We start from the raw sequence: 13037 nt of genomic DNA, 5'->3' as shown, positions 1-13037 counted from the left end.
GATCACTAAACCCTTGCTTAAGTGTCAGAACTGCATCTTTCAATTTTCTGCCTGTGAGCTTTCCACAGCATTGGATGATCCAGACGGATCCGCAAATGGAATAAGCGCTGATTCTGTTGTCACCAAAAATAGTTGTGCTATGTGGTATCCAGTAGCCAGCTGGTAGGGGAATACATTTGGAGGTGTTCCTTCATGTATTGCATCAGCTGATTGAATAGCAGTGCTGTCACAAAAATACAATGGAAGCAGTGAGTTTGGGTGCAGATTTTGTGATACTGAAATATATTGTGCTTTTGAGGAAGAAAACAGTTCATGGTTAGTTAAGCTTGCAGTTGTCAAGATTAGCAGTGGTTACATGCGGGTGTAGTGCAGAAGTGCTAAGTAGGATTAAGGTGAGTACGCTCTGTCATATGCCATTTAAGCCAAATAACTTTTAACCAAGTATGATGTGGCCGTGAGAAGTTGTTTTGTCAAGTAATACAGGTTTGGTTATGAAATGTAATTCCTGAAATTTAATTAGAATACTATTTGAAATACAAAAAAGGAAATGAGGCTATGTGCATTCTTTAAAGCTACTTTTTGGTTGGGCACAGATATTTTGCTGATGATGAGGTTTAGATTTTGTGAAAAGCTTAGTGAAAAATTTTGTTCGTTTCAGTAAGAAACGGCATTCCAGTTAATTGCATATCCAATTGCAGTCGGAAGAATGAGGGATTGCAGAGGAGGAATGATTTGGTATTGGTTTCTTTTTTTTTTCACGAATGCTTGACAATTTTATATTCTCAAGGAATTCAAGATTTTTCTTGTCATCTTGCCCAGCTAAAAGAGAACTATTGCACAAGCATTTTAAGCACGCAGACTTTTCATAGTCTATGGATTTTGGGATTTCCTTGTTTTCTGAAGTGTACCAAGGTCTTGAGTACATTCTAAATAAACGTAATCTTCTCTTGACCTCGGGACAGTCCAAAGCAAATTCACTATTAGCTTTTTATTTTATAGAATAAGGAAGCAGAGAATTGAAAAGAAAGGTGGAAAATGGGTATAGCTGCACAAGTCCAGACAATGATATTTGAGCACACAACCATGTTGACACTATTACAACATGTTCTGGTGGATAAAAACATACCCCTTGAACATTTTCAGTGAAGAAAGAATTTTGGTGTTCTGGCCAACATTGTGATCAGAAGATGATCATTCATATTATTGGTCTGAGTGCATTGGGAAGATTTTAAACCTGAGGATATTAAACATTCCTAAACCTTTGATGTGGCACTAACGTATGTTTGTGAGGGCAGGATGATGCTCAAATAAGTGACAAGAGTATAGGCAGCTGGGTTTTGCTGGAAGATGTAAATCCAGCAACAAGATCCTTGGAATAGTGAAATCTGAAAGCAATGGGATGTATTGGAATGTAGGAACAAACCTGGGCTTGGGATCTAACTAAATGTGAATGCTTCAAACAGCCTGGCTCATCTTGAGGTTATGGCCTGGTGAATGAGTATAAAACTTGTCACGGGCACCGAACGTGTGATGTTAGCTTGAAATGGGGTAAGTTGTGACTCATTCACAGTCTGGTGTTACCAAGGGGCAGGAATTAATTAATGGAGGATAAGGTCAAGCAGAGATCTTTGGGACACTCCAGGGACAATAGTGTGGGGAAGGAAACTAAACCACTGCCGAAGCTGCTGTGGCAACGTTCAGACAAGTAAAATGAAACCATGCAAGAGCAATTTTTCAAAGCAAGATGATGGAAAAGAGGTTTTGGATGAGACTGACCATAATGGGGGAAGAGAAGCTGAAGGCCAAACCTTGAAAGGGGAGAACTTTAACAGTGAAACATGGGAGAGGCAGAGACAGCTAGGACGTGATGATTTACGCATGATGATATGAGTATAGGGATGGGGGTGTTTTGCTGCAATTGTACAGGGTGAGGTGAGGCCACATCTGGATTATTGTGTGCAGCTCTGGTGTCCTTATCCGAGGAAGGATGCCCTTGCTATAGCAGGAGTGCAGTGAAGGCTTACCAGCCTGATTCCTGGGATGGCAGGTCTGTCACGTGAAGAGAGACTAGTTAGTATTCATTTGGAGTTTAGAAGAGTGAGAGGGAATCTCATAGAAACGTATCAAATTCTAACAGGGTTAGACGAGGTAGATTCAGAAAGAATGTTCCCGATGGTGGCAGAGTCCAGAACTAGGGGTCATAGTTTGAAGATAAGGAGTAGACCTTTTAGGACTGAGGTGAGGAGAAATTTCTTCACCCGGGGATGGTGAATGTGTGGAATTCACTACCACAGAAAGTAATTGAGGCTAAAACATTGTCTAATTTCAAGAAAAAAGTAGATATCGCTCTTTGGGTTAAAGGGAATTAAGGGATATGGGGTAAGGGGGGATCAGGATATTGAATTCCAACAAAATGAATGGCGGAGCAGACTTGAAGGACTGAATAGCCTACTCCTGCTTCTAATTTCTGTGTTTCTATATATATTCATTCGGGGGAATGGAAGGGTGATGATTGGTGAAGAACAGAATGGTGTAGGTGAAACGAATGGAAGTTTCTTTGAGGAATGGGAGGAAGGGCAATGGATAGGTCTTTGTGGGGACGGGGGTGGCAGGAGCATGCACGGTCTCAACCTTTGGACAAGAAATATCCATATGAACCCTCTAAGTGGCCATGGATTTTCTTATATTGTATGTCAGGATAGTGCTGATTGTTTGTCGTTGTAATGCAAATACATTTTTGTGGCAAATGTGTAACTCAAAAAGAAAAGTGATCCCAGAGCAGGAGGTAGCTGTAGCAGACGAGAGTGTTATATGGTATTGCTTAACTTGTTTAAATCAGATCCTGCGGTGATGAGAAAGGCCTGTGGTGTACCAATTTAGCTTGTGTTTATGCACACTCCTATTTGAAGCAGTTAAGATGGGACTGTATCAGGTGAATGACAGATTGCAAAAACAATGATAGGATCTGAGATTAGGGTTAGATGAGTCTACATCTGTCCTGGGGTGCAAAAAATCAAAGGTGAGGGATTGCAGAGTGTAATTACAATAGCATTGTGCAGGGTTTATTGCAAAGGTCAGTGAAAGTAGTGAGATAGGATATGGGGAACCTGAGTGGTAAGGGGAACAAGGAAGCAATATTTATGCCTTGTACATCATTTTGATTTTGGCTGCTTGCCATTTCAAGTGAATAGTATTTTGGTCTCGTCGTTTAGGAATTTGTTAGTCGTGTCCACTTGCTATTACTTCAAGCATTCTTAATATTGACACTTCTGGAAACCCATATAATTTCTGAAAGGCAGTTAACCTTTGCATTGCAGTCTGTGGGGGCAGGGAGTGGAGGGAATGTTTCCATTAGTATGATGAGAAATAAAAATAAACAAAGGGTATGGGCAAATTAGAAGACATTTCAGTTTTTGCAGTTCCTCTAAGATTGACAAAGCTTAATTTGAAAACTTGTTTAAGGTGCAGCTGCCCATCTACAGTTACCATTAATAGTTACAAAACATGTCTAATTCTTCGTGACTCATTGAATAAAAGATTTGTGTTATATGGTGCCTTTCATGACTACAGGCCATTTTAAAGCATTTTCACTACCAATGAAATAATTTTGAAGTATTATCATGACTAATAAATTGGGAATAAGGCTTTTACTTTCTCTGCAGCTTTGCTTTCTGCTTTTTATTTGAAACATCATATATAGAGTATTATCTTGCTTACTACTAACTGTTTAGGTTTTCTAATTAGTTCTTGCATCTGTTAGTGCTAATGGATTAAACTGTCACTGATTAGTTAAATCAGCACTACATGAAATTTTCTGCAGCAGATTTTACAATTTTGCCTGTTCAGGCAAGTAAAGTAAATTCGCTAATGAGTAATAATTAAGCAGCTAGAATTTTTATTAAATGGAGATCCTGTACTGATCTTGCTGATAAAGGTGAGCATTTGGGCCTAAAATATCAGCAAGAAGCAACAATGACAGTGTTACTCAGCCAGAATTCTGGCTATCTTGTGGATAGTATTGGGCTTAGCTGTAATATCCAGTCGAGTTGAGACTCTAATAATTTTATGTTACATGCAAATAAAGAATCTCCTTGGTGTGCCTGTCACATAATTCCATTGTTTACAAGAGGAGGGAGTACAGATCTGCATCTAAATTTTGACTTAAGCCATTTTATTGCCAATGAGAGAGCGCACTGGTCAACTTTAACTATGTTTTGAAAACTTCTGGGATAGTACCCAATTGTTACTCTAGATTTCCCTGCATTATACTCAATCTAAGGGTGAGTACCACTGTAATATATTGACTTTCAATGCTGTGACTTGTCTGTGGAATTACCAGCAGGTGAAATACTTACCAAGTTGGCATTCTTTAATCTTCCAATGATTCTATGCTGGGTTAGTTATGTTGCCAACAAAATATTCCTTTTTGTTTCAGATTTTGATGCAGCTTAATTTCATTTTTCATTTAAATACATGTTTTCCTTTAGGATGATGATTTTGGTTGTTACTGAATGCTAATCTGTTAGTATTACACACATTCCATAAATAACTTCATATTCATTTATGAAATGGAGAGAATATTGAAGACCAGTCTAGTTGAGATATGACATAGTTAATGTGCACAAAGTTGCAGACCATTTAGAAACTTGGAGTGCAGAATCAGCCTGTTGTGTCCGTGTCTGCTCTTTAAAAGAATTAACTACTCTGCCCCACTCCCTTCTGAAAGCCACTGTTTAATTTTTTAGTTCCTGACTGAAACCAGTGGTGCTGGCAGTCACCACCTGAGTAGCATTGCTAGTGATAGAGGAAGAAAGCTCTTTGTTCCCTCATGCAGGGATTGATGCTGGGCTTACCTTCTCTGCCCCTACCCAAAATTGTAATCCTTTCCTCCCGCCTTGAAGTTGGTGATTTGTGCTGGCAACCCTCCAGCACCACAATCAAATGAGCGCTCTTCCAGGTCTAAGCAAAAGTGAATGTATCGGTAGGCTTGTCTGCAGTTGCCGAAGGCCACCGCCTGAATGGTATCAGCCATCTCAGTGCACTGAGATGAGCCTTTCCTCTCTTAATCCCATTGAGTTACTGAGCTATTTGGAGAGCTTGGGTCTTGCGGACATGATATAAAACAGAAATAAGAATTTTACAAAAAAAAACCAAAATTATAATGGAAGAGAATGAAATAAGAACATAAGAACATAAGAAATAGGAGCAGGAGTAGGCCATCTAGCCCTTCGAGCCTGCCCTGCCATTCAATAAGATCATGGCTGATCTGTTGTAGCTCAGTTCCACTTTCCCGCCCTCTCCCCATAACCCTTAATCCCCTCTCTTATCAAGAACCCATCAACCCACTTCTTAAAAATATTTAGCGAGACAGCCTCCACCACTTCAACGGGCAGAGAATTCCAGAGATTCACCACCCTTTGAGTGAAGAAGTTCCTCCTCAACTCCGTTCTAAACCGCCTCCCCTTTATCTTGAGGCTGTGCCCCCTAGTCCTACTGTCTTTTTTGAGCGGGAAGAGTCTCTCCACCTCTATCCTATCCATCCCATTCATCATCTTATACGTCTCAATGAGATCTCCCCTCATTCTTCTAAACTCTAACGAGTACAAGCCTAGTTTATTCAGCCTCTCCTCATAGCTCAATCCCCTCAACTCCGGTATCAGCCTAGTAAACCTCCTCTGCACTCCCTCCAGGGCCAAAATAAGTGCCATGTCCCTTTACACTGCATGTATTATTGCCTTCTGAGAGACCATAACCCGTACAAAGCAATGATATTCACCTTCAGGACGAGATGCATTGACCTGAAAACGAAGTTGCAAAGTGCAGATTTTAAATCAAGTGCTCGGATTGCTTGCTGTTTTGGTGCAAAATACAAGGGCCTGATTTTTTAACTGGTATCCTTTAAACATTATAAAGACTTCATCAGTGGTAAACTGATAGCTGTAGAAGAGTAATATTCCTCGGCTTCTGCATTGCTACCTTCTAACTAATCACCAGAAAATATTGGTGCATTTGGCCAATGTGTCTTTTTCAGTCAGTGGTTTTGGCAAATCAAAGTTTATCCAGTGAGGAGAGACAGAATATGTGGTGGTTGAAATAAGTTCTTTTCGACAATTAGACCAAATGTTAAAGCATTTGGCTTTTAATTCTTTTCTTTCTTTAACAGACAAATGGTAGCACGAGGTTTGCTCGATACGCTGCGGGCAGTCAGCGACGACGAAAAAGACTGCCTCGCAGTGCTGGAGAGAATAAGTAAACTAGCGGAAGATCCAGGTAAGAAATATGTTCTGTATTTAGTCCAAATAATACAGTATAAAGTATCTGAACATATAGGAATGAAGAGGTTTAAATCCTGGCCATCTTTTGATTTGCCATATTTAACACCAAGATATATTTTGTATAAATTGTTATATTTTTGACATTACGTCTCATTCCCGTCCTGCTGTCTGACATTCCAGCATATGTGAATGCTTAACCCCTTCCAGTGAGTTGACAAAAATCCGAGTTCAACCAAGTGTTTTGGTCTGCATAAGTCGTTTACTGGCAGTTTAGACCACTATCTAATAATAGAACTTATTTTCCCTTGGAGTTCAATTCAGCATTTTGTTGACTATGTCAGTTTCTCTTTGTGTAACATCTACTTATCTCTGCTTGCCTTTGCGTTACATTTTATAGTGGGAAAAGCCAGTAGTGAACCACCAAAAGAATCTGGAGTGCGCATAGTGATTTGAGTAGTGAGTGAATGAGTAAAGACCCGCAAGTGGGATCATGGGGAATGTTAGTCCACAGCCCATAAAAACAAATAAGGGGACTAGTATGCGACAAAGTATTTGAACATACAGGAATGAAGAGTTTTAAATCCTGGCCATCTTTTGATTTGCCATATTTAACTCCAAGGGGATAAGGGGGCAGACTGGGAATAGAGGGATACAAACAGTTGGTCTAGTTAGGAACACATGATCGGTGCAGGCTTGGAGGGCCAAAGAGTCTGTTCCTGTGCTGTATTCTTTGTTCTTTATGCTTACACTTTGGTGTTAGCCAGATTTATCTGTCGTGCAGCTGCTGATAAAATTGGAAGAGATAATATAGCAATTGTAGTTTGAACCCATTTGTTCTGGTTTGACTGCACATTTGACCAAAGAAGCCTCCTTGTAGTTTTACAGCACAACAGCTTTGGAGAAAAGCTTCAATTTTTCAGCAGTAAAGGAACAAAATATTTCAATTGACTCAATTGTATATCTGCAGGGTGTTTTTGTTTTGAGTAGAAATTACATGTCATGACTTAGCTATAGCCAAATGTTGTATCAGACATTTGGGAAGGATATTCAGGAAGAAAAAGGAGGTGGGGTAGCTCTGTTAATAAAGGATAATATCAGGGCAGTAGTAAGAGAAGATAAGAACATAAGAACATAAGAAATAGGAGCAGGAGTAGGCCATCCAGCCCTTCGAGCCTGCCCCGTCATTCAATAAGATCATGGCTGTATAGGGTCCAAAGATCAAAATGTGGAACCGTTGTGGGTAGAGATAATAAATAGTAAGAGGAGAAAGTCACTGGTGGGTGTGGTGTATAGGCCCCCAAATAATAACTTTGAGATGGAGTGGGCTATAAACAAGCAAATAATTGATGTGTGCAAAAACAGAACGGCAAGAATTATGGGGGATTTTAACCTGCACATTGGTTGACTCAAGTCGGACGTGGTGGGCTTGAGGGAGAGTTCTTGGAATGCTGTTGGGATAGTTTCCTTGAACACTATGTAACAGAATCTACGAGGGAGTGAGTTATCTTAGATCTGGTACTGTGTAACGAGGCAGGAGAATTAGGGATCTTCTTGCGAGGGATCCTCTTGGAACACAAATGGTTGAATTTCTGATGCAGATGGAGGGTCAGAAGGTAGGGTCCCAAACCAGTGTCCTCTGCTTGAACAAAGGGGAGTATGATAAGATAAGGGCAGAATTGGCTAATGTAAGTTTGGGGCGCAGATTGGTTGGTAGGACAGCTGAGGAACAGTGGAGGATTTTTAAGGAGATCTTTTTTGGTACTCAGCAGAAATATATTCCGATGATAAAGAAGGACCATAAGAAAAGGGATAACCAGCCATGGCTATCGAAGGAAATAATGGAGAGTGTTAAATTAAAAACTGATGCGTACAGAGCAGCTAAAAGTAGTGGGGAATTAGAAAATTGGGAAAGATTTAAAAAACAACAAAGAATGACTAAGAAAGTGATAAAGGAAAGATAGAGTATGAAACTAAACTAGCTCTAAATATAAGACATGATAGTAAAAGTTTTTACAAATACATAAAGAGGAGTAGACTGGCTAAAGTGAATGTTGGACCATTGGTGGATGAGAGGGGGGATTTAGCGGTAGGAAACGACTGAGACTTTAAATGAGTTTTTTGTGTCGGTCTTCACGGACACAAATAGCTTACCGAATATTAAAGATGGAGGGTTGGTAGGGGATGAGGTCCTTAATACAATTACTGTTACTGGAGAGGTAGTGCTCGGTAGACACCCCCCAGGACCAGATGGAATGCATCCTGGGGTTCTGAAAGAAATGGCAGAAATAATAGCAGATGCCTTAGTAATTATTTATCAAAATTCGCTGGACTCTGGGGAAGTGCCAGCGGATTGGAAAACAGCTACTGTTAGGCCGCTGTTTTAAAAAAAGGTAGGGAACTGCAGCCCAGTTAGCTTAATGTCCGTAGTTGGAAAAATGCTAGAATCCATCATCAAAGAGGAAATAGCAGGACACCTAGAAAAGAACGGTTTGATTAAACAGATGCATCACGGATTCGTGAAGGGGAAGTCGTGTTTGACAAATTTACTGGATTTTTATGAAGATGTGACTAGTGTGGTAGACAGAAGGTCTAGAAGGTGGATGTGGTGTTTTTAGATTTCCAGAAGGTGTTCAATAAGGTGCCTCACAAAAGGTTGCTGCAGAAAGTTAGGGTACATGGAGTTGGGGGTAAAGTGTTAGCGTGAAGATTGGTTATCTAACAGGAAGCATAGAGTTGGAATCAATGGGTGCTTTTCTGGTTGGCAGTTGGTGAATAGTGGAGTGCCGCAGGGATCGGTGCTGGGGCCTCAACTGTTTACCATGTATGTAGACGATCTGGAGGAGGGGGTTGAGTGTAGGGTAACCAAATTTGCTGATGACACAAAGATGAGTGGAAAAGCAAATTGTGTGGAGGATGCGGAAAGTCTGCAGAGAGATCTGGATAGGCTGAGTGACTGTGTGAGGATCTGGCAGATGGAGTATAAATGTGAGGTTCTCCACTTTGATAGAAATAATAGTAGGAAGGTGTATTATTTGAAGGGCGAAAAGTTGCAGCATGCTGCAATGCAGCGGGACCTGGGGGTCCTTGTGCACGAATCGCAAAAACTCAGTCTGCAGGTGCAGAAGGTGATCAAGAAGGCAAATGGAATGTTGGCCTTCATCGCGAGGGGGATAGAATATAAAAGCAGGGAGGTCTTGCTGCAACTGTACAGGGCACTGGTGAGGCCGCAACTGGAGTACTGTGCAGTTTTGGTCACCTTGTTTGTGTAAGGATATATTGGCCTTGGAGGGAGTACAGAGAAGGTTCACCTGGCTGATACCAGAGATGAGGAGGTTAGCTTATGAGGAGAGATTAAATAGACTGGGCCTGTACTCGTTGGAGTTTAGAAGGCTGAGGGGGGATCTTATAGAGACTTACAAGATAATGAAAGGGCTAGATAGGGTAGAAGCAGAGAGATTCTTTCCGCTTAGAAAGGGACACAGAACTAGAGGGCACAGCCTCAAAATAAGGAGGGGGGGGTCAGTTTAGAACTGAGTTGAGGAGGAACTTCTCTCAAAGGCTGGTGAATCTCTGGAATTCTCTGCCCATTGAAGTGGTGGAGGCTACCTCGTTGAATATAATTTAAGTCACAGGTAGATAGATTTCTGGTAGACAAGGGAATTAAGGGTTACGGGGAGCAGGCGGGTAAGTGGAACTGATCCACTTCAGATCAGCCGTGATCTTAATGAATGGCGGGGCAGGCTCGAAGGGCTAGATGGCCTACCCCTGCTCCTATTTCTTATGTTCTTAAATCCATTGAAGACGATAGTACAATCGCTCATGATGCCAAGGGAAGAAGCAAGGGGATTGAATTTTGTGTTAATACTTTAAAAGGTTCTGTGATGGGCTTTAGGCTTCCAGTTGGTGAGCCCAAGTCTTCAAAATATTTTAGTTAATTTAGTAACTGTATTTTAACTTGATGTGTGTTTGCAGTCTTCAAATGGCAAATGCATGAGGCATTCTGGCTATAATATGGTTGCTGTCCTACATTATATTTTGCATTAGGAATGGCAAAAGTATTTAAAATTTGTGTGCAGATTCATCTTTGGAGATCTGAGACAGTGATCATTAAAGTTATTTGGAAGCGCTGTTATTTGTCCCAAAAGATATTTTTTCACAATTGAATACAATCTGGACCTATTCTACTTGAAGTGTGGTAGGATGTTGTAAAATTAGTTATCACAGCAAATCATAAAGTGCTCTTTATCAACTGGAATTTGTTTTTGGAAATGTATTATGCATTTACTACTGCTCCAGGTTAAGCACATAATTGCTGATGGTTGATTCAGTCCATTGTTGTGAGATTCTTTCCCGATGACAAATAACCAGCGCACAACAGTTTCTGTTTTACACTTTGTTTTATATAAACTTGTTTGAAGAGTTGAATTCAATTTGCATAGTCAAGTAACAGAAGATGTGTGTGTTTGTGACTGTTGCTAGGTGTGGCAATTTATTTCTGCCCAAGGGACTGGAGTTTAGATTTAATTACAGCGCCCATACAGTAGTCATTGCGTGTAATTTGAAAAAAAACTCTAAACATGCCCATAAGTAACTGCAAAACCCGGAAAGAGTTAGTTGTAAAGAACAACTTCTGTTCCAAAAAGAGCTTAAACTGTTTAGAAGCATGGAGAACGGGGACTCCAAGAGCCTCTTGATTTCTGTTAATAAGTAATTAATATATTCAGCTTGTTAAATAAACATCTCATTTCTATAGTGTAGTTTGTAATGAGATTCCCCTGGACTGTGGAATCCAATAAATAGGACTGAAAGTGCATTGTGGAGATACCGGTTACATAACTCTTTAACATTTATTCAGTCTGCATGACTAATAAATCCGTCATATTGGAGTGCAATAGTCGTTATGTAACACAACCTTCTGAACTGGGAGGCTCAACCAAACTGCCAGAATACAGGCATTTATACAAGATTTGGGGAGCAAGTTGGGGGGGTGTGCAGGCAATGGCCTAGTGGTATTATTGCTCGACTTGTAATCCACAAACTGAGCTAATGTTCTGAGAACCTGGATTTGAATCCCACCCCAGCAGATGATAGAATTTGAATTCAATAACGAATATCTGGAATTAAGAATCTATTGATGACCTTGAAATTATTGTTGATTATTGGAAAAACCCATTTGGTTCACTAATGCCCTTTAGGAAAGGAAATCTACCATCCTTAACTGATCTGGCCTGCAAGTGACTCCAGATCCAATGTGGTTGACTCTTAAATGCCCTGTGAACTGGACTAGCAAGCCTCTGAGTTCAAGGCCAGTTAGGGATGGGCAACAAAGGCAGGGCCAGCCAGCCAGCAACAACCGCATCCCCTGAATGAATAAAAGATATCCAAAATCTATGGAAAATAAACACCTTTTAAACAAGTACTCATGGCAAAATACTTTTTCCTGCTTATTGCTAGTCACATGAAATTTTCTTTACAGAACCAACAGTCCGTGCAGAATTGATGGAACAGGTGCCTCATATTGCCATATTCTGCCAAGAAAATAGGCCTTCGATTCCTTTCGCTTTCTCCAAATACTTGTTGCCCTTTATGGTTCGATGTCTTGCAGACCCCAACAACCAGGTACTGTGTCTTTTTTTTCCTTTTTGAAAGGAGGCTTTCTTTTTTAGTTGCTTTTAGTTTAGACCAATTAATCATGTGTTTGATCATAGCATGTGACTTCAGTGATGACCCTGGAGAAGGGAACAAATAAAACTACATTTCTTCAATTCAGCTATTTCTTGCAATAGGAAAAATAATCTACTGGAAAGGGAACACAAATTCAGTAACCAAAGTAATTTAAGAAAAATGTTTTAAACACTTACCCTGTGAACTGAATCTCTTAAATCAATCAATTTATTACAAATTGACTGTTGTATTATGCAAGTGAGTAATTCTTACCCTGATGAAGGAATAGTAGATCTGAATTTGCACCAGATACAGTAGTTGTGTTACGACATTAAGAAATCCTGACATCCTCTGTTAAGTCAGTGAAAGGCAAACTAGAAATACAGCTTTATTTAATAAGCTTCCGTTTGAAGTTCAGTCGCGGTGTTGAATCGATTAATTGATTGTTTTGTGTTGCAAACTGTCTGTATTTTGCGCTCTTTCTCCTTAGTTGGTTGGCTACAAATCACTTCTCAACTCCAATTACTATTTATAGGTGAGGAAGACGAGCCAGGCAGCATTGCTGGTGGTGTTAGAACAAGAGATAATAGAAAGATATGATGTGGAGACAAAAGTATGTCCTGTTCTACTGGATCTAACTGCTCCTGAAAGCAATGATGATCTGAAAACTGAGGCTGTAGCAGTAAGTGAAATGTCTTTTTTTTGTGTAAAAAATATAATTACAAATGAGAAGATTTGGAACATTCAAGAGAACATGGGCACCACTATGTTTAAGCTAAAAGATGGCAATTGTAATTTTATGTACATCACATTAGATAATGTGAGGAGTACAGAAAATGGAATTATGTCCATTTTAGGATAAAAGTTTGGGTGGTGTTGAAGATGGAGTAAATACATTCGTGTAATGTACTCCAATTAATAGCTCCACGACGTTATCAGATGGAACAAATTTCTTAAGCCAACAATAATTAAGCACTGCAAATACAAGGATTTATCCTGAGAATTTAAACATGTTAACAATAGACTATAGTTATCAGATGTTAATGGATTTTTAAATTATCTATTCCATTACCCACTTTTTGTATCTTCTTCTCATTC

The 13037-nt window shown here is 39.9% G+C and overlaps 1 protein-coding gene across 3 annotated transcripts in view; it reads left to right on the top strand.

Annotated features, from left to right (window-relative positions):
* ppp4r1 (protein phosphatase 4, regulatory subunit 1) overlaps positions 1-13037 on the top strand; it is an 82423-nt gene that overhangs the window by 17164 nt on the left and 52222 nt on the right. For all 3 annotated transcript variants that reach the window (XM_080194662.1, XM_080194659.1, XM_080194660.1), the window contains 3 exons: positions 6164-6270; positions 11752-11894; positions 12475-12621. In XM_080194662.1, coding sequence (XP_080050788.1) covers positions 6168-6270; positions 11752-11894; positions 12475-12621 — 393 coding nt within the window. In that variant the 5' untranslated portion in view covers positions 6164-6167. The remainder of the gene's footprint in view (positions 1-6163; positions 6271-11751; positions 11895-12474; positions 12622-13037) is intronic.

Source organism: Carcharhinus amblyrhynchos, chromosome 8 (genome assembly GCF_965287045.1).
Source record: "Carcharhinus amblyrhynchos chromosome 8, sCarAmb.v2.hapA, whole genome shotgun sequence".
Lineage (NCBI taxonomy): Eukaryota > Metazoa > Chordata > Chondrichthyes > Carcharhiniformes > Carcharhinidae > Carcharhinus > Carcharhinus amblyrhynchos.
The sequence above is the reverse complement of the archived record's forward strand: the minus strand, read 5'-3'. Positions and strand labels throughout refer to the sequence as shown.